The following is a 22,454-nucleotide window of genomic DNA, read 5'->3' as shown; positions in this document are numbered from 1 at the left end:
TTCGATTAAACTCAGCGGTTCGGTGGTGCGCAGTTCAATTGAGCGCGCTACAAATATCCGGCTGCCAGGAAGGCTGATGCATCGCTGGCTTGCTGCTAGTCACACGTAAAGTCACCGGTGTACGTGATGATCGAGGTTCGCCTTCTTATCGGACGTTAAAGTTTTGCTTCTTTTGCAAATCCGGTCCCCATCGGCAATGTTGTTATCGATGGAAAGCCCCATTAGAATGAAACGAAAAATGATAATAATGTGGAGCGGGCATGAAGGTAGGACAGTATGCCCTCATGGTTAGGCATCATTGAGCACGATGATCAATCATTAAAACGGATTTGTTATGCAACATTAAGATGAGAATAAGTCCCGGATTCCTGTTTGTGGGGGCTGCGCTTTATAAAGCAGCACAATCCATTGTTTTCCACCATCGATAGAGTCATCACCACGCGAACGCCATCCAGCTGCTAGGCTAATGAAGTGATCAAGCGATCACCACTAAGCCAGCCCCCCTTTGGTATGCCTCGTTTGATGCTGCGCTTTATGCCTTCACAGGAGAGCCACCGGCGGCCAGCGATCACATAATCCACCGTGGAAAAAGAGAGAAGTAAACCAAAAGTTATTTAGGCCATGACGGGACACCCACTGGGTAACGGTCAACGGATTGACGGAACGAATACGTCACGGGAAACAACAAGGAGCTCGCTCCGGTTACCGGAATTTGACCAGCGAGCGAGGGCGCCAAACAAAACCCAACTGGAACTTTCAGCCTCGTTAACTTTGCTTTCCGGAGACCAGATCGTACCGCGGTAATGCCGGGTGGAGTACGGCTAAAATGCAAAAAAAAAAGCGCAGAAGAAAGGGATTTGTTCCGTCAAGTTAATCATCTGTGAAAAGCTTTAATCACAGGGTGCGGGTTTCATGGTTAAACGAAACGGATTCGCGAGTACGATTTCGCCCAGTTCGCGAAATCGCTGTTCTGCGATGTTGGGGCTATGTAAGTGGCTGCAGCAAATGACATGTTTCAATTCGGTTATTGTGGGCAGCTCTCACAAACCAGGGAGCACCCCCATCACTGCAGCAATGTATCGCAAGACCGCAAAATTCCAATCACGTAAATGAAGCGGAAAATCTTTTTCTCCCTCCAGCAGCACACCGAGCTCCGTGGTGAAGATGAAGACATTTCCTCTGCTGCTCTGTCCACGTTCCTAATGGACCGGAACCTGTGTCGTGTAGAGGAAGGATTGCATTTATCAATAATGGAGGAGCGACTAATGTTCTCAAAAATTTTAATGAACAGATCACAACTAATCACAAATTGCAGACCCTCGTGCCATCATGTGGCAATCATGGTAGGAAGAGCCTCGGCTATTGATTTTGATTGCAGCACAAGGGACCAACGCCCCTGTCTAAGACACATCTTCATTAGGCCATCGGGACTTGATGCCGTGGGATTGAGATTCTGTTTCGCAAGAGACGTTCAGAGATTATAGAGATTCTAGCGAGTAATGAATGGCTATTGCCGTTTCCTCTGAGAAGATGATCGTGTCACGCTGCTGTGAGGGGAATGAGCATAATTATAATCCCTCCTAAGAGGTGTCCACCACGATCACACGCAGCCAACACAGGCCTAAAATCGAACTGTGAATGAAAAACTAATTAAATGCCTAATTGCACCAGGAGGTTCTCCGTTCGTGACGCTGCATCGTGGCACGAGTTTTGGAAGTCTATGATTAACGAATGAAGAAGAAAAAAATCGTGCAAGTCGTCGGACACCGCACCATGACCGCAATTTTATTGTTTTGAAAGCCCCTGGCGCTTGTGTAAAGCAAACGCATATTTTAAAAGCGTTTATTGAATTAGAAACAAAAGAATAATCAACCATTGGTGGGCAAAGGTGTGGTGGAGTAGAATAGTTATGAATTGATTTTTGTTTTCAATTTGAAGCTCCCATTTTCTCAACTACAATGGTTGACCCATCAGGTATTTTTTGGTAAAATGTATTAGGAACCTTTACGCATTCGTTGATTCGCACATGACATCATGACGTTCGTCTCTAATCCATAAATTTAAACACGACACGACATTTATGCAAATCCCACCAATACAGGGAAATTGGAAGTTGATAACTGCTTTAACTTTGCAAACTGCACTTTTTATGCATTCAAGACTGTCAAGTCACGAAAAGCGAATTACCTTCTTGTTTCACGGTTGAACGCCATTCATTAGCTGTGCAACACTTTAGATTCAAATCCACACGGACACTACTGCCCGCCAACATTGTGACGCATGGCTAACGGCCACCGACGGCTTTCCTTCTTGCAATTAAGCAACCTAGCTTCTGCAACAACAACAAACAAAAAAACAAAAATAAAAAAGTAACAAACTCAAATAACCACTTCTACTTTCTCCGTAGCGTAGCTTCCTCCTTTGCCGTTATTTCGTCATCGATAAGGAAATTTGCTTACGAAGCGATATGCATGGCCGAAACGAACGGATTCCTCCATCGGACATCGGCTTGAAGGCTATAGTCAAGTACTTTCTTGCTTCATTGGATTGGGTCCCAGGATCGTTACAAATCGATCATAAAAGGCTAACTGTTAATGGCGTTTCTTTTTTAACCCTAGACACAGGTTCTCAATGTCAATTCTCATATTATTCACTAGCTGCTGTTTGCCCTCGTGCCCGTAAGTGCGCTCCGTTGACAGATTACCCATCGTTAGCAGTCCCATTCTGATGGCGGCCGATGTTGGGTTCTCCTAACTGCTACAACTTTTTGGGGGTTTGGTGTTAATAGCTTTTAGGTAACGTTCTTCGTTCAATTAAGGTCAGCGTGATGAAAAATGTGCAGCATAATGACGAACAAAAATGATGTGGAGATTGATCCAGTGCAGCGAGTCCTCGAAACACACAAATTGACAATTTTTCTCTCCCACTCTCGAGAAAGAGTGATGGAAGGTGAGAACACAGATCTTGACATCGTGTACCTTCAGTTGCCTGCCATTAATTCACACTTCATTTCGGGAGGGGGTTTTCAGTTTTGACACCCCCGTTGGTGAGCGAGTTAAAAGATGACAATGCGCTGAAAACATATTTTAGATTTATGCTCCCACCTTCTGTTAACAATGGCCACAAGTCCATACCAAGACAGAATCATGCGTCATGAAAACGCATACAATTATAACCGACTACGGCTAAGGCTGCAGATGCCACCAGAATCAACGAACATGGCCAAAGAAAGACATTTACGCATTTATGCATTGTGAATTGTATATATGCATCAACTAAAAACATGACCAACCAACAACATTCCAGTACTGCAGACATTTGCACGCCCGAACGCAGACGCAATCGGAACTGAAGCCAACCACCGTCGCACCATAAAAAATTATGACCATGAAAGTTAAACTCGCAGAAAATTACACTAATTGATTCCAAGGTGCGTTGAGCTTTACAAGCAGAGATGGAATTAATGATTTCAACCCCAGCCCCGCTGTCCCTCGCCTTTTCTTTGCCACTGGGTCAGTGGAATTCACACTTTCTTTGGGAAACACTTGGGTGGGATCTGATTTTATTCGAGAAAAAACCCATTTTTGCATGAGTTGACTACAATTGAAGATGTCAAAATAATGTTTGGTGTGGGTACAATATTAACAGGTGAAGGTTATAACATCTACACATGACAACATGCGCACGGCAGAGGTCAACCCTATCCTAATGCTTGATGACCTTTTGCGTAACCCAAAAGCATTAGCTACCCGAGACAGAGAATCGCGGTAATCGACCAATTTTTTGGGGACAACGGCCAGACCACTTACTCTGACCCTAAAGCCGGTTACATTATAAGCGATAATACGATTTACGGTTGCTCCCGCGCAGTCTATGATGGATGCGGCGCGAGTTCAACGTTCCCATGGTGTACTCGGTCCCATTTCCCTCCTGGCCCTGGTACAGCGAGCAGTGACCGCGCGCGCCGTGATGTGATTCGGGCCTCGCAAGCCAGAATGTCGCCACACGGCTGGGTGCTTCCATTTCTTAATCGATTTCAGTAACAATGTGCGAAGTGACGCACATTAGTGCCACCGCCAGCTGTCGATCTTAATGACGATGGTCACCGTAAATCCAGCGGGGCAAGTCGGTTTCGTCTTTTTTTTTTCTCTCGTCCGATTCTGTGTGAAGCTGCGCAAATGGTACCTTCCGGATTTGGGCGCACATAGCAGCGTACTTTACGGTTTTGCAATTGCGAAGATGCGCGTCGAAAGGGACGCTGACTATCTCACCGTCCCCGTATCAAGTCCACGTTTTTTCATTAACCCAAAAAATACAATTCCCTAGTCATCGTCATTTGGAGGCCTTATGACCTTGGGCGGTAATTCAATTGCAAGTCGACAGCGTAACACTATATTTTAGATTGAAAAATCCTCTCCAGAGTGTGTTGGTGCACAGTGGAGTTGGCAAGACGTTTTCGTTGTTATCATCTTTTGCTTCACTTATCGGGATCGAATTCGCATCTTCGCCAGACTTCCTAGCAGGCTGCCAATTGATAAGATAAACGAACTACACCTACCTTGCACCTTGTCTGCTGTGTGCTTCAACAAGGTATCGTGGCTTCGTATTGATGAGTTGGATTGACGTTGAGATACTCGGTTTTTTTCTCACTTTTTTCACATATTTCTTTCGTAGTTCCATTCACTATAACCTAAACCTAATTTAAAACCTAACAATATCCTAAAAACTAGACGTTATTATAAAAGCAATAAACAGTAAATAATACTGGTCGAAAACAAAAAAGCAGGATTTACGTTTAAATTTTGTTAGATAAACAATTTGGCATTAGGGACAGTGGATCTAAATTTCATTTGATGTATCTTTCCCAGTTAATGTAATAACAAAACGTAATGTAACAACACAATTAAATCACAGCTACTTATCGCTTTCGTAGTCAAGGCTAGTGATTATGATTTAAATTGGAAGATAGTAATTCTCATAAAAAAAATTAAGAATAATAATTAAAGTAAAACTAAATAAAACGCTTTGCTCCAAGAAAGAAAGGAGCAACCTTCAATAAAATACATCAATATTCTTTGCTATAAAATTCAGTTTCGCCCGCAATTTTTTCGCTGTTGGTTTGTGTCTCAGATAAACAGATGCCATAAAATATTTACTTTATAGCGATTATAACGCACGTTTATGGCATTTATGGCGGTGCAGGGATCGTGCGCGTACCAGAGCTTTCATAACGCGACGAAGCTTTCCGGTTCGGATCAACCAGCCGAGCTAGCCCGTTTTGGGTTCCCCGGTTTCCGGAACTCCCTTTGTCTACCTTGCTCACCAATTTGTATGATTCCGCTGGTTGGCCGGTGCACCGAGTCACCAGGAGCGAGAGGAGAATTGGGGGCCCGTTTGTTGGATAGTTTCGTCCTCGAGCATTAAGTTTTATGATACGGAGGCGGCGCACAAAATGATTGGCGTAGATAAAGGATTTACTTACGGAAATAGTTCAGCACCTCTCGCGTCTGCTCCACTGTCAGACCGAGTCCCTCGGTGGGAATGGGAAGCGCCGGATACTGCACGAACCAGTCCTGGTTCTCGTAACCGCCAAACGTGGTTGTCGTATCCGCACGGATCTTGTAGCGTGGGATTTGCTCCTCCAGGAGGGAGAAAATCTCCACCTCCGGCAGATTTTCTGAGCTGCATACTTCTGTGGAAATAGGAACACGAAAGAAAATCAAAAACTGTTTAAAGTTTCCGTTCTGAAATAACTATAAAGATCGGAAGCGTACGGGCCCTAGACTGGCGCATATTTGGTGGCTATTTGGAGACTTGTTTGACCACACAAATGGTGGCAGGATTTGTTTTTCTGGTGTGGAACAATCAGCCAGACCAGACCAATCGGCCACTGACGTGTCGAAGTGCTGAAGTAATGGTCGTTGACAGACAGCAGCTGTTTTTAGAAACGACCGCTTCACTTCACCCATCCAGGCAGTGCAGACATTCGAACGTTGAAGCAACTAACGTTGAAAGTGAAGAATGATTTCAACACCATTCAATGTAGAAAACAAAAACAGGGTCCAGGGAAGTGACTGCGTCACAATCGTGTGGTCTCGAAAGGAATCTTTTCTCAAGAATAAAGAACATGCGTGGCCACTAGCGACCGCACGCGTACCAATATGCATTTGGATGGCGAACACCCTAACACAGCGTATAGTCACGTCGCACTCTCAACAACGTTGGATGTTATCACTCAACGGTCCTATCATTTTATTGCCACCCGAGGCATGTGTCATCTAACAAGAGACTATAGGGTTTCCGGAAATCAAACTACCAGCGGCAACAACAATCAAACAACACCACAAGAGATTGTCAGTGCTGAACGACGATCCACTCTACGGCACCGAAAGTTTCTCCGCCAATTGGTAGCCATCACAATTAGAGCATAACGAATGGTAGTCTCTATAAACATTGCCACCAGATTGGATCGAGCAAAAGACTAGTGGCGTCCGTTACGTATTACCGTGCTGCTCAACTTTCTCGCAATGCAGATGCACCAGCGACGACGACGACGACGACGATCTATGCGAATCAGGCAACACGCTACAACATGCATGGAAATCCACAGTCAGCCTTCATCGGTCAAGGACAATCGGCTTCGCTTTTTCCGAAAATAGTTCTCCAATTTCTCTCAATTAAAACATGCTTCGTCTGCCAACGGTGGAAAAGTAACAACGAAGTGGTTCTGGACAGGGGGCAGCTTCAATGAACAGTCAAACGTTGCGTTTGGGTTTCACTTTCTCGGTCGCATTCATTGATCAATCTCTGCAGAGAGGTGGATAGCGCGAGCGCGAGCAGCACCAGCAGCAGGTGAGTCCGCGATTGAAGTGCTTCATCACCGCGCCGCTAAATAGATGATTGCCAAATATCATGCAAACGCAAGCCTTTCGATGCCGCAGTCACAGTGGATCCATTTCGTTCGAGTTTCGTTTCTCCTTATTCGGACGTTGGTTGAATCTTCATTGAGACCGATTAGGAATCTTGGACAACACGCAATATATCACCGATGTTAGGTCGATTCCTTCACCTCCTTGGCGTCAGAATAATGTTGTCCTTCTGTCAGAGTTCGAGCATGCAGTAGAAGCTTCACCAAAACTCCACTACGTACCAGTTATGCATCCAACATCCCGCTTCTCCGTTGCCTTCTTGGAGGCCTGCTGCATAAGCAATCGCTTGCTCGGCAGCCCCGGCAAATGCTTCTCGATTGTCGCCTGAGTGTTGGGGCTCAGGGGTATCCTGGCCCCACATTGTGAGGCAGCCAGTTTGGATTGATACTGTCCCTGTGGAGAAAAAAGAAATGAAACCAAGTTCATTAGTACAATAAGCTCGGTAGTGGATAGTTGACTAAAGATATACATGATTATGCAAAAACAGTTTATGCACCCCTATATGTTTTATGCAAATTCTGTGTGAATAACATCGTAAACGTATTTTTTTTAATGTAAATTGAATTCTGCTCGTAAATGGAGTCTGTTAGTAATTCTTAAAAGCACTTGTGTAACCATCAATTCATTTAAAACCTTTGGCCAGCAAACCATTCAGTTCAACCTTCTAGGTTGGAACGAATTCGAAAAAGGTTACCAGTCATATTGAATCTAGACAAATACGGGAAATAGAATACATTTTAAGAACAGAGGCATCTAAGAAACAAAGATCACTGTAAAGAATATTAAAATGCAGCGGAAATAAAAAGACAGTTAAGCAAGTTATAAGCATCTAATGTGCTCAATAGTTGCGCTTGAAATGGGAAAATTTAAGTTTCTGATAGGAATTTCAGTAAACTATAGATTCAAAGAAAACATCCTGATGTTATACAGAAAAATAACATTTTAAAATGCAGATTATAAAATAGTCGTATAAATAAATGCTTGCATAACCCTATTCCATTTCGAAACTAAACGATGATAAACTATTATTGAAGTCGAGGTAGCCAATAAATCGAAGTGAACGAGATACACATATGATAATAGAAAAGCATATCTTTGGCTATTATTTCTACTCTACTCAATAATGGTTGAATTGTTTTGTAACAAGATGTTGTAGTATAACGAAACATTTAGGAACAAAATGTATTCTAATTAATGACAAAATTAACTTTTAGCAACTGCTCTATTCAATGCATTTTTTGCATTAATCTTCCCCGTACCTTTAATCTATGTGAACGCACTTAGTATTTAATAACAAACAAACAAACAAATCAGAGCACTCAATGTCAAGGGTATGAATGACCTTGCGCTACCCCGAACGATTAGCGCAAACTTCAAACGATGGCCTCGTAGCACATAAACCTTGATTCCGGGATTGTGGCTTCCCAAACCCCTGCGTGTTGACATCATTGTAAAGGTCACTTCAGATTCAGCGCAGCATGTGATGGGAATTAGGGTTTTCCCAGAGCAACCGTCCCTTACGCCGTTCCCATAAAAACCATGGTACCATAGCCTCACACCTCACAAGAGTACCGGTGACATAATTACAAGCCGCCGTTTTAGCCTCTAGAGCACTGCGAACTAGGATTTTACATAACCGTCCACGCGGGGGGGGTGGGGGGGGGGGGGGGGGTGGGGGACGCTTCAAGAGCGATCAGCAGGACGAACCTGAATCTTCGCGGCGACGAGTCATTTTCGCACGTCGGGCATGGCGCGACGCCGCCCGATGGCGCGAGGAAATCGGGATTAAAAATAACGCCAGCCGCGGACGCCACAGAACACAGAAGGTGTTATCAGCCACGCCGGAGCTGGTGGTGGTTTTGTGGTTCATTACCGTGGTCGCCACAGTTGAGAATTTAAGGAGGGAGGTAATTAAATTAAAATATGTCGTTAAACAAACAGACAAGACAATAAACACAATAACTGACTTGAATTATAATGAATGTGTGAGACAATTAGTTTTAATTGAAAACAATGGATACTTATCAGTTGAGAGATTAGTGGATAACATGTGGAATGTTGATGTCGAAAATTGTTAACCATCAAAAACGAATTTAAAACAATATATCAAGTTCTGTGCTTCATTGAATGATAAAAAAACACTTATGTAATGGACCATTACAATGTACAATCCTATCGTTATGCACTACATTTCAACATACAACATGTCAATAGGATTTACAAAACCTTTTTTGAAAGTTTACAAGAAACATCATTTTTCATTCTAGTTCACAGACAGAGTAGATATCGGGTACTGTACAGCAGCGACACTCATTACCGTTGGCAAGCCTTCAACAAACTCTGCCAAAAATCACGAGACTCACTCTCCACCAACTCAACTGCAGCGCCAAAAGGGGTTACGAGAACTCGAGAGTCTCTTTCAATAAATATGTTTCTCTTCAAAACTGGACGTTTTGGCACAAATGTGGCATTTTAAATTGAGATATTTAGCTCATTTAACAAAAAAAAAAACTCATTAATAACACAAAAATGTCATTTCACACCGGCAAAAGGTAGAAGTAGTTCTCCTCCGCAAGCTGTTATGCAATCTAAAACGGTGACAACTACCAACTGACCCTTTTCGTCCACCTCTAGAACGCATCGATCGGCGTCGCATGGCATTGGGTCAGGTCAGGGGTTGAACGAACGAACGAATGGACGAACGAATGGGTGGGTCAGTGTACTTTCAACGGTAACATGGTAAATGTAGGGATCTTGGCTAGGCGTTGTGCATAATTTACCGTCTCAAATTCACAGACAGACGCCACCGAGACGACGCGCCCAAGAATCCACGGTGTTAGTAGCTCCTCCTAAAGCACCGCCACGCCCTAAGGCCGATTAACGCTGCGCCTTTCTAGCTGGATTATGAGCCTTTAGGATTAAGCTACTAATCTATGGATCGATAACTAAGGGTAAGGATCAAAATGGATCTTTGTTTGGCGTCATATTGAAAAGCGTACACATCCGTCTAGCGGAGTATCATATTCTACGAGTAGAAACAGCAGCAAACATTCATTTGAAACGATTCCTATAGCAAAAACCATCACAGAAGAGGCTGGTTATACAGTTTCGACCGATTGTGCTGTCAGTATGCAACGATCGTTGATCTGCTTTTGCATTTGTTTCGTTCAAGTAACTGTTCCCCATGCAGTAGAATGAGAGCAGTACAATTAACACAACAGAACAACAGTTATATTCGCTTGCGAGTATCACTTATCGTGCACCAGACCAAGGGATGATGCAGAACACCAAAGATGGAACATAACATAAAACGGAATCAACACCACACGCAGGTCGTTTAAAGCATGCACCACCATTCCTGGGTTTGTTCAGCTTCAAGTTTCGTTTCGAACCTCCCGACGCCCCACACTTACGCATGATAGGGTACCACTGCTGCTCAGAATGTACCGCTCGCGAAAGATTCCCAGCGTCAGTGTGGCTTTGATAAGGTAGGTAAGCATAGCACATAGATAGCTTTCACGTGAAAGCCTTTCTACTACTTTCTGCACTGCATCACAGAACCACTCGCAACAAATCGGGAGCAATATGTCGATGATAAAAGGGCCCCTTAAAACGCTGCCATCTTTCTCTGCACGTTCTCCATTATTTTTATCACAAAAAATAGTTTGGATGCCGCCATCTGTGCACTGATTATGCACAATCAAACCATGTTGCGGTTTGAGGTGTAATCAATATTCCCACTAGCAAAAACTGCAACGTGTAGAAAGCTTAATTTTGTATTCTGCACATCCTACAACCATGCATTACACAACGCATTTCACGGGCACTAGACACGGTACTTCTTCGTTCGCCAAGCGAACAGATGACTTGGGTGTGCGTTAAACACTGCCACATCACAAAACCCCTGGCGGCCGAGACTAGCTCGGTTAGTGTAAACTAGAGCGAAAGCATCTGCCGATACGATGCCCGTGGCGAAGCGTTCGGCATCCGGCGCTTCGTTATTTGAACACAAGAACTAGCGACAATCAGACGGCGGCTGTTTGCTTCATATCTTCCAGTTCCGATGATCGTATTGATGTAAAATCAAATGGATCTATTATTAGTACCACACCACAATGACTATTCAATCTTAAACAACATATGTACATGAGCATAACATAACGCTAGATCTAAATAAAACAATCCAACCATCAGTCCCTTCGAACCGCGGCTTGATCGAACATTTTTCATAAACATCCAACAGCAGCCTTAGGTGGATCGATCATCAACCTTCGCGCCAACCATCATCTTTGCATCATCTTGCGTGCATCACTGGGCTCTTCTTTGTACTTGTTATTGTCTTTGTTAGCAAGTCAGTCGGAAAACCGCATCCAACATTCGTCTTCTACTCGCCGTCGTTCATCCATCGCAACTCGATCTACTCGATCGTTTGGCAGAGCGTGTCTCGCGGCTTCGCGTCCAATTGGCCGTGAGGTGTGAATTACGGGGTGCGTCGTTTCGCGGTTTTCAAAATAGATTCAACACCACCACCATCACCAGCACCATTGCTACGTGAAACAGAAATGCGGCGAACGGCGGCGGAAGTAAGGCCCATCGGTAACGGGTCGGTTTTGGACCAACCGACCGATCAATCGATCGATCTAATCTGTAGATTGGATTGTAAAATCGCATGACTCATTCAGCTGTAGGTTGACAAATTAGGCGACAAGTTTTAACTTTCTTTCCGCATTAATTAGCCCGTTCGAGTTGAGTGGCCCTGGATGATTGGTTTGAATAGAGCACGATGAGATTAATTTAGATCCTGAAGCGATTAATACAGATTGTTATTAAAAATATGCATCCGAAGATCAACTTTTGGTCTTGTTTTTCATAAATTCACCGTTTCTTTAGTAAAAAGCAAGAACATCAGGAATTTGCAATGCCTTTACGCTCCCTATAGCTGACATCAACTTTAAATATAGAGTTGAATCAATGTTACATCTTCTTCAGTATCGGAAACACATTCGCAAATAACTCTCACTAAGGAAATGAACTTGAAACGAGCCATTTTAGTGGCGAGCCGCTATAAAACCAGTTTCCTTAAATATGCCCTTTTTGATCCAACGTTTGACCGACGTGTTCTCTCATATACCACGGGTCTATGGTTTGAACGATGAATCAGACCAATACAAGGGGAAGGTAGTTTTACATCTGATCCTTCCCTCGATCGTCATCGGTCGAATGAAAGTCTAGAACAAAAAAGAATCTCGATTTAAGAAAACAGAAATCAAATACAACGGGCAACGTCTAGCAAAAAAAACTCAATTTTATCGTTAACATATCTTTAAGATGATGCAAACGAAGAGATGCTATAATTAGGGTATTAAACCCTTCGTTACCCATAGCCATAGCTTTAGCTCCCGCCTTCTAGTGTGACACAAAGAAGTTGGCTTCCTTGAGCAAAACAGTCTAGCTCTCATCCGGCATCGCAACATAAGCTTCAATTGTTGCAGCAAAACCGCAAACCGGGAGGAAAGTGAAACGGAAGTCTCTCCGACTTGGTTGCATTCGCCGGTACGCCCTCGACAGTGCATCGGACTGTGCAGCAGCTACTTGGGAATGAATAAATTATACTCCCCAGCCACAATGCAGCCGCATCCACAACTGGTGCTGGTGGTGAGTCAAAAGAGTGCATCGGGCGTGAAGTGAAGACGTATTAAAAATGCTGGCGAAAACTCCTTCCCATCCTAGGCCGATGGATGCCGCGGGTGCCAGCCAGCCCTAGGATTGTGTAAAAAGTGTTTGCCTCAACAGAAGCCACCGTTACATAATGATCCCACAGTACCCAGGCACTCGGGAAAGTTATACTCCGCATTCGCAACTTGGGCAAAAATGCAAAAGAAACAGATTCGAGCTCTTCCCCTTCAATCGATCAACAATCGAGCCGTGCACATCACGTTTGAAAAAAAAAACTCACCCAAAAATAACCAAAACGTGCGTCTAGCAGCACCAGTTGTGAGTGGCAACTGGCAAAACGTCGCCAAATTTGCTCTCGTGCTTGCAGTGCGCCAGTGTGGTTATGAATGATCTCGTGAGCATCTACGTCATTTCGCAGACATGGCGACAGGACAACAAGCTAGCCAGCTAGCCAGCTAGCTAGACGAGATGTGGATAAATTTGTCGATGATGTAGAGCGAACATCATATGACTCTCACTGCGCGCAGTGCTCTTCAACGTAAGCGAGTGAGGTTGCATAAAACAAAACCGATAACCATATCTTAAGAGCTTTCGTACCACCCGAGAGAGAGAGAGAGCGGTGCAAGGTTGATGAAATATCGCAGCAGATAGTGAGAAAAGGTGGTTGTAATGATAGCGCCACGGAAGAAAACAGACATGCATTTTCAAAACCGAATAAATGTTTAAATGATAATTAATTTCTTCCTTTCAACGACAAACACAGAAGCGAATATAGCGTGGAACAATTTGTCGATCGTTCCGGCATCATCCGGGAGTCAACAGCGGACGATTTGCAAATGACTTTCAAATGGCGCTAGCAGGTCTCTCCGTCGCTCAAGGTTTCTTATCTATGTGCACTCTCTGTGTCCATTGAACCGAATTCCAAAAATACAGTACATTTAAGGCACTGAAACAGACTGGGCCTCCGCCAGTTCAATGTCAAACCCTAAAAAGCAACACCGGCCGCCTGCCTGTCAACGAGATATGGCATGAAAGGTGCGCCATCAACACCAAAGCATCCTCTTGTTCGTTTATCTACTTGTTTTTTTCCAAATATTTCCCAAAATTAGCCACACCGATCTGCGACGAAAGTCAACTAAATCTGCGCTAAAAGGCTGAACACAACCGCGCACGCACCACCACCATTCACGTGACTTTCTTTGGCCAATTTAGGCGCCCCACACCGCCCGTCACCATTAATCCCCCGAGACAACGCTTGATGACGATAACGATTTCTCTTTGCCCTCACGGATAGAGCGCACGGGAAGAGACCACGGACCACGCGGTTATTATATTTACCCAAACTCGATCGTTTTTGGTGATGCACATGTTTTCGTTACACTTCACGTGACCGGATATACTCTACGGGCAGAGAAGGGTGCGATTCATAAAGACCAAATAGCACAATATTATGGGGAGGAAGATCGGCCTTCAACAATCTTCGCGTTTCGCGCTACGATACACAGCAGCTAACTGCACCCGTTGGTGGTCGAGTAACGCCTGATAGCTGCCTCCAATATCAGTTGGTGACTGGCTGGCTGCAGTAATAAAGGTGAGCTACCCTGGTACACCCCAGAGTGTTCGACGATACTGGCAAGTGAGCAAGATACCGACTGACACCGTTTTCTGCCCAACGCAGACAACATATGGCCGACTGGTTGTATCTTAATTGTCCTAGCATCTCATTCCCCACCATCGACCGCATAGCACACGATCGACGGTGATGACGATCGATCCGCTATGTTTGATTTATTGAGAGGGAGCAAAAAAAAAAAACCCAAAAATCGGAAGCAGACATGTACAACACACTCCTCCAATGGCCAGAATAGATTGCAAAAAAAAAACAACAAGCGTTGCAGCGCACAGCATGGGAACCGAAACACTTACATCGAAACAACGTCTCCAGCGGCACCGGGCATTGATATGGCCTTCGTTGGCAGCGTGTTCGGGCCCTCCTCGCGCACCCAGCCATCCTATCCAGGAGCCAGAGAGACGTGTGTGCGCCAAATCACGTATGCACTTTTGCGAATTTGGCGCCGTTTCGTGTGCCATTAAGGGATTTTTTTTATAACGAATTTGCTTTAGTACACTTTCTCAAGGAATTTGAAATGATTCTTTACCCATAAATAAAAAACGAGATTTTAATAAAATTAAACTATTTCAACTAATTTTGGCTAAATGTCTCCAAAACCATTCTTGTGATGACTCCCCGGGGGCTTTGATCGAGAAAGTTCGCGCGAACTGGCCGACCGCAAACAAACCGCAACACGTTTGTGGCGCCTCTTGACTTCTGTTGCCGCCTCCTCACCTCGCCTGGCAACTGATAACCGTTTCAGCAAACAGTCAAAGATTGTGAAATTCATTTGCAGCTCAGTGCGAAACAATTTGGATTTTTGGGTCCTTCTTCCACGCCTTGGCCTTTAATTATGTTTACCGCGGAAGATTCTTATAGAATTCCGTGGCCCATAAGCCGTAGCAAGTGCCATCTGAGTGCAGGTTTGAAATGATTAATTACAGTGCAGGGTGACTTGACAACAGTGACCCAATTTCGGTTCACTAGGGAAGTGTCATGTTTCGCCGCCGATGGAAAACACTTTCCCCTTTATCAGATAACAGAAAAGAAACATGGAACAGGCTGTCAGGACCGTTTGTGTGGGGCAATACAATTCATTTTCACTAACAGAGGGCAGCGTATGCCCTGTAAGTAAATTATTTAATCTACATTAGGATACGATCAATAAAATCACTGCAAAAGGCATTGGCTAACGGTTGCAGCAAGTCCTTTAAGCCTCTGCGAGCGAGCGAAACCATACAACATGTAAATGAGTTTTAACATGGTGGTTAGTTGCTGATTTATCATTTGCCCTACTCGTCTGGGATGTCTGTGTTTGTCGCGCCGGACAGATAAGATGCTTAGTTGACGCTATGAATAGCAGAACGCTTTATCTATTCCTATTTCTGTGAGCTAAGCGCCCACCCCTGATGCTTGGCAGACGGTCGTCGCCTTTTTGCTCCGCAAACACCAGACACTATGGTGCCATTGGCTGTTGGAAGCCGCGCCTAACTATGGCTTGTGGCAACCTTTTCCATCCTTTTGCAATCGAGCCACGATGCTGTGAATTGGCTACTAAGGTTATTAGAAGTTGCCCTTCAAGGGCGAGCCTATATATGGTACTCGTGAAGTGATTCCGATACCTTTTATCTCATGACACGCGACAACCCTCTCAAGCTGCTAACGATTTTGCAACGAAAAGTCATATGATTAACTGGCATCGTTATCAGTAAATCATCCCTTATAGCTCAGCCTACCTCGTCTGGTCACGAGTCGAGCCTTCGAAGCTGTCAAATCCCAGCCTAGTCTACGGCGACATATTATCAATGCGCCATAGGGATTCTCGCTTATCAATGGGAACGTCCCTACGTCAACACCGTTTGCATTCTCGGTTTGGTCCGGGGGGTCATGCAGAAAAGGCAAAAATAAATGTTCGACAGAACGCAACGCAGTGCAAAGCCAATCTTCCAGCAATCCGTGCATGGAGCACCCCTCAAGTAGCGTTATGCTATCCGTCGGCCTGATGCATCCGTTCATCAGAGGCCACGGCATCATCAGTACACCTCAGGAAGAAACTCTCCTGTGACGTTGCTCCACAATCACAAACTTCATCAAATATGTACACGGATGCGGAACACCACGGAGCGAGGCAAGCAACTGAGTCAACGGGAGTCGTTCTCCCGCGGTGATTCAGAACTTATTTTTAGTTGGCCATCGTTCCGTTCGTTCGTTCGTTCGTTCGTGGAAGAATTTCTTCTGCTTCCCTGAGCGCACGAGTTAAGTACCTCTCCTATCTTCTATTGCCAGCTTCTCTTCCTTGCTTGGTCGATGCCAGTCGATGAAATCCAACAACATGTCTGCTTATCCACCGTTAGGAGGCCACTCTATCAGGTGTTAAGGAAACGGTAGCGTCCGCAATGTAGAGTTCGCTCAATCTGGAAACTAAGAAGATATTTAAATTCCCGATCTTTTCTAGGTTTTATACAAGGAACATCCTTTGTAATACTCGATCAATTGTACCACCATCGTTTGGAACTGAAAAGATGTAGCTTGTGAAGAGATTACACAGCAGCGCACCAGCAACAGTGGCTGTAACCATGTTCAATCGGGGGCTATTTCTGAATCCAAACTTATGTCTCACCGGCACGATTGGTGTCAACCGATGCAACGGTTCCATGTTGCTATTAGTGCACGGCGGCGACTAACCGGCCGGCAAATGGAGCTGTTTTTAGCGGTGGGATTCAGCTACGGCACGGTCAATTCTCCACGCAATGAAGCGTGGACTCAACTCAAAATGACACATTCCATTCGTAGCTTTAGTCGATAGTACGTGTTGCGAGGCGGAACACGGAATCAAATACAGTCGCCCAGTACCCAGTTAGTAGACAGAGATAGAGCATCTACAAATATTGTAGGGAATATAAGGAAATATAATTTGGATCACTAGCTACAGGAAACAAGCTGTTTTGCATCCCATGCTGCCGGAAAGCGATGGCTTGAATGTGACAAAACCATCTCCACCGACACATATCCAAGGGATCGTGTTTCGTGTTGTAAGATGAAGTCCACTAATTAACAACCGGTCATCCGACCTACTGAGAATCCCACGAACTTCCTTCCTCTGAGCTGCCATAAAAACAACAAACAGAATATTGTTTCAACGTTGTCACTCGTGCGTGCGAGATGCATTTGAGATGCAGCACATTTTCCCTTTTCTCTATAATCCAATAACACGTGTGCACCGGTGCGGGGTCGTGTTTTTGGACACGAGTCTTGGCCGGCTTATCGCGCCTTAAAGAGGAGACAATTTATTGATCCAATTTTAGTACGAACAGATAGGAACCACGGCACCGATGGTGTATGACCTACATCGAGAGGCTTTTACGTAAGCAGAGAGATTCTAACTAATTTCTAGATCCTTCAGGTTGATCGATTGGGGTTTCGCGCAGTTCTATGACATTTGGAACCTTTGATGGAATAAAGAGGATGGATTATCTAATGGAGCAGTCGACTTTGATAGAAAAATAAAACATTGTTAGAGTTTTGTTGAATATTGTTGGAAGAACTGGTGCGTTTACGGAGTTTTTGACGATCTTAATTGGCAAAATGTAAGAAATAAAATAATGAATCACAGGCTGAGGTGAAATATTAATTTCGAGAGCCTGGCGTATCTAGCAAACAACCTACTCCAATCAATGCTTAAATTTTTAAGAAGAAACTTGAAATTTTCTTCTTTGAAATACTAGAACGGATCCGACCGACTAAAGCTTTTCGTTATTGCCACAATTCCTATAATAGCCGAGAGTCCATCATGCAGAATATAGTCTTTTGAGAATAAGCATAAAATGCAGGGAAACATTCAAGAAGAAAATGATCTCTTCTTCAATCGCGATAACCAGCATCGGGAACAAGGAATTCCTGGAGAGCGATAGAAACATTCCACAGTTAATCTCAGGTTTCATAACCAATTTCGTTTGAAATGTTGGTCTTTTCTTATAATCCATAGAAGCTGAAGGACCAAAAAAGAAACTAATTCAGTTCGGTTCCAATTTACGATTAAAAACATAAAAAATACGGAGAAATGTTCGATTCCTTAACACCTTTCAAAACCAAAAAGCAAAGACTCATCTTCAAATTTTTACAACACGATGCATAAATGAGAGCAAGTTAACAAACCGTATCCGTTCCCTCAAACGTTAGACAACGATTTTGATCTTTGCACGAATTTTGCACGAATTCCATGCGCAAAATCCACTCCGTGACCGTGAGGGCAAAGTGATAATCGAACTTCGAACCACGATAAGCCAGGGAGGGGCGACCGGTAACACCGTCAGTCAGCTTCGTCTGCCATTGCTTGCTGTCCAGCGTGGGTGGTGCATGATAAGATAAGCGATATTCTGCGGCGTTAGCGATGCTCACCTCTTGCTGATGAAATGATGTGCACCGCGCGATTGGGTTTGTGATTTGCAGTGTGTCGTTCACAGGATAGGGAATTAAATCGTTACACGATCGATTTTCGTCATTTCTCCTTTTTTCTCTTTTGGTTGGGCTAGTTGTTGTTGCTGTTGTGCTGCTGCAAAGAGGAAAACAATATGATAAACGAGCTTCAAAAAGGGATATCGCAGAGCAGGGGATGGTGAGGGGGAGAAAAGTTAAGAATATCATGCGGTAGATGAAATCGCTAGAAAAGTGAGCATTCCATTTTCAAGTGATCATCATTTTGATCGCAGCACGCTGCGACTATGCTCCTTCGGCAACATGCGTAACGCAGTTATGTGGTCCAATTATGCCGGCGAAAGAGAAATTAATTGGTCCGATGCAAATGTGTTTACCCGAAAGCCAGCAACCAACATCAGGTGGCTTGGTCAAAACTTAAAAAAGGAAACTTTTTAACTCCACACCGAAAGAGGTGGTGGATTCCCCGCGAGGTTCGTGATGTTTCGCTCATGAATAAAACAATAACAGTGCCACCAGCTGATCGGACCACGGGCAGCCAGGCAGGCAGGCTGGCAGGCCAAGGTATGAACTAGAAGCTGGTGCCGTTTCTGAGCCGGGCCTTTCGGGGCAATATACGCACATCCAACCCAATTGTGGCGACCGTTTTCGACGTGATGCCTTCACTAACGTAGCTGCCGCTTCAAGGTTAGGGTCAACCGAACCGAGGGAAACAGCAGCTCACGAATCTTCATCAAGCGACCTCGACCATTTTGCGGAACAGATAAACCTCGACGTCGAAGCAAGCTTTGCGAGCCCGTTCCATCCTTCCACGCGCTGCAATTCGTATGTGGGATGACATAATCGCGTCAACTGCCTGTTTTGTGGCATCATCTTGTTGGCAAATGGCGAATAATTTACCTTTGCGGGGTTGTTTTTGGTTATTCTTTGGTGTGGGTCAAACTGGCGCTGGACAGCTTCCCCGATGATCGTTTGCTCCTGGATTGCTTTTCTTTCAACGGCTGGCCAAGAAGTGTGTCAGGGTCACGCGCGCTTTATCCGGTGCGCATCGCTCCCCTCGTCCAGCCACACGGAAAGGACTTCTTTCTGGACTCCACAGCGCGTAGCTGCTATTTTCTTTCGGGGGACAAAGAAAACCCAGCCTCGAGCAACGGATGTGGCCACAGCGGGGGGGGGGGGGGGGGGGCTCCTTGCTCCTTGGTTTCTCCTTGCTGGCGCCCCTTCACTTTTCGGTGCTGATTGCTTTTCGAGCCAAAAAGCAAACACTTCTCTCCGCACTCGCTCACGAAATTCACGAAACAATCGTGCTCGGTTAGACCAAACAAAAAAAAAGACACAAACGGACACACACTGATTTTCGGCGATTTTCCTCTCGCGCACTTTCACGCACGACAAATTTACAAAACACGAAAAAACCGACACTTTTTTCAGCTGCTTTTTTTTCTTCGGAAATTCTGCTCGCGGCCGATGAGGTCACACTTCACGGAGAATCACCGATGTTTGGCTGAGCTGGAAAAGCGACAGGGAAAAGGCGAGAATAGCGAATTACTGGGCTGCCTTCCTGGCGAGGCACACGCCAATTTCCTTTTCACAAAATCACGAAACTTTGCGTTGTTCTAGTAAAAACATCACATAATCGGCGGGAGAACAACTCTCTTCCTCTCCCTCTCACAATCACAATCAAGAGCAAAAAGTTGCCCCCCTTCCACCACAAAGAGAAACTCGGTCTCCAAAAGCAACAAAAAGGATCATTGCACTACTGCGGCTAACCTGCACGTTATCACTTCGATTATCACCGCAAAATCGCCTTCCTCGTGCTTTCTTTCATTTCGTGAATCAAATCACCATCATCCTATCCCATCGCACGCACGCACGCAACACAGACACAAACGCTGGTTTCAAACCCCTTCCTTTTTCTCACTCACTCTTTCCTACAGGAAATCGGGCAGAGTGAGATAAAAGTCCGAGCAGCAAAAAGTGACAGCAACTGTCAAACGCAAAGTGCCTCGAATAACCATAAATTAGTTGGGGTTAAATTCAAGTGGTTAATTATTAAAAATTTTGCAATTTTTAAAAAATCCTCTAGCCTGCGACAGACCAAGCATAATCTCTAGCGTAAATATAGGTGCTTATTCTGGTGAAGCGATAACGATCGCCTCTAGGCGAACAAATTGCTCCTGGACCTCGTTTGGTACCACTTTTGTACCAAACCGGACTACTTTTGGTCCTGATCTCAATTCGGCGCGGCCAATTGGGGCTGCCGGCTGCCCCGTCCGTTAATTCGCAGAAAATTTCGAAGCAGGCGGTAACAGGAAAATTCCTGGAATTGCTGGAGCAGATCGGAAGAAAAACACGTGATTTTGTGTTCTGTTGAGTGTGAGTTGAGAAAAATGTCATCGGGACGTATGATACGTGAGCTCAGGGCAAATTATATAAACCTCCTGCCTGATGAAGTAAGTAAAATAAGTGAAATACTCTTTGTACTTGGATTTCATTAGCTGTTCTCTTCACCAGGTGCTTGAGATGATTTTTGACCACCTGGATCTAGAATGCGCGAAGAACGCAACTCTCGTCTGCCAGAGATGGAACGTCATCATCACCCGCAGATTTACGTTTAAGGTCGAAGCGCAGCGTTTTTTAGATACCCATCCAGGGAAATCGCCATTCAGCCAAGGATTACTGCATTTTAAAAGAGAGATGGAAAAGCCGAGTGAAATAATGAAAAAGTCGCAGCGGCGTTATCGACGCTTAATCTGGAATGCAAGAATGTGGCCGGAAGAAAACTTTCGATCTACTTGGGCCGCTTCTCTCCCGAAATTATCGAATCATCTCCACTCGCTGGAGCTTCATTATACGAAATATTATGCGATGGTAAATGCTAATATCTTATTTGCCATGCTAGCCGATGCATTACCGTGTATGCCACAGCTCCGTTCGCTAACAGTGAAAGACTGTAGAAATAATGTAGCGGATTCAAATTGCGATACAATTCCAAAACTTTGCAGCAATTCAGTGAAGTGTTTGGAGATACAATCGCCAATAAGGGTTAGTTTGGATATGCCGCAGTTAGAAACATTGAAATGCACACTGCCTACTCTTTATCGTCCTGACAACAGCTCTCAGTATGTGCTCTCCAACTTGAAGCATCTTGCCGTGTTCTTGTCTATAGACTATAGACTTATTTACCCCAAGTACATAAATATGATAAAATCAGACCCACTCATCTTGCGTCGATTAAAAAAACTAGAAACAATGGTATGCGAACGAGTGGAGTTGTCCTATAATTATGTTGTACCAAAGGAATTTTTGGATTTGATTTGTGAATCACACATGACACTAAAGGAATTGCACATTACGGGTATAGTGGATAAGGAAATATCTTTTAAGGGTCTCTCAAAACTCGTAAATCTTCGTGTGCTTGGAATCGGATGGTGGAGTGTATCGGAAGGCATAGATTTATCGACATTAACCCAGATAGAAGAAGTACGCATCTACAGCGTATGCAGTAATGTGAAACTTCCCATGTCTGTTAGTAAGCTCACGGTTCAAATCGAACCGTATGGAGAAGACTTGATTTATGAACTCTTTAAAACCAATTCGCATTTGACAGAACTACATTTGCTGTTTGAGTATTACGATTGTGGAAAAAGATATTGTGCACCAAATAATGTACTGAAGGCTTTATTTCTTAGGCTCAAACATTTGGAGATACTCAAGATTTACGGAGGATCGTTTGAAAAATCATATTTTACTTGCTTGAAAAGTGCCATGAAACGTCTGCGCAGATTGCATTTCATTAATTG

At 44.4% G+C, this 22,454-nt stretch overlaps 1 protein-coding gene and 1 long non-coding RNA gene across 3 annotated transcripts in view; both read right to left on the bottom strand.

The window, feature by feature from the left end:
* Nucleotides 1–19,819, bottom strand: part of LOC126572644 (trafficking kinesin-binding protein milt) — an 85,543-nt gene extending 65,724 nt beyond the window's left edge. Inside the window, exons 1-4 of one of the 2 annotated variants that reach the window (XM_050232128.1) lie at nt 19,552–19,819; nt 18,616–18,769; nt 7,151–7,322; nt 5,483–5,692 (exon numbers count right to left, since the gene is read on the bottom strand). In XM_050232128.1, the coding sequence (XP_050088085.1) occupies nt 5,483–5,692; nt 7,151–7,205 (265 nt within the window). In that variant the 5' untranslated portion in view covers nt 7,206–7,322; nt 18,616–18,769; nt 19,552–19,819. Of the gene's footprint in view, nt 1–5,482; nt 5,693–7,150; nt 7,323–10,342; nt 10,827–18,615; nt 18,770–19,551 lie in introns of those variants that run through there. The other variant, XM_050232127.1, reaches the window with a different exon arrangement.
* A 31-nt stretch (nt 19,820–19,850) lies between these two features.
* LOC126572645 (uncharacterized) lies at nt 19,851–20,510 on the bottom strand. The gene is made up of 2 exons (XR_007607965.1): nt 20,422–20,510; nt 19,851–20,160 (listed from the first exon to the last, which is right to left on the bottom strand). It is a non-coding gene; the product is annotated as an uncharacterized LOC126572645 (long non-coding RNA).
* Between the last annotated feature and the right edge of the window lie 1,944 nt (nt 20,511–22,454).

Source organism: Anopheles aquasalis, chromosome 2 (assembly GCF_943734665.1).
Source record: "Anopheles aquasalis chromosome 2, idAnoAquaMG_Q_19, whole genome shotgun sequence".
Taxonomy (NCBI): domain Eukaryota; kingdom Metazoa; phylum Arthropoda; class Insecta; order Diptera; family Culicidae; genus Anopheles; species Anopheles aquasalis.
This window is presented reverse-complemented; position numbering and strand designations above follow the sequence as displayed.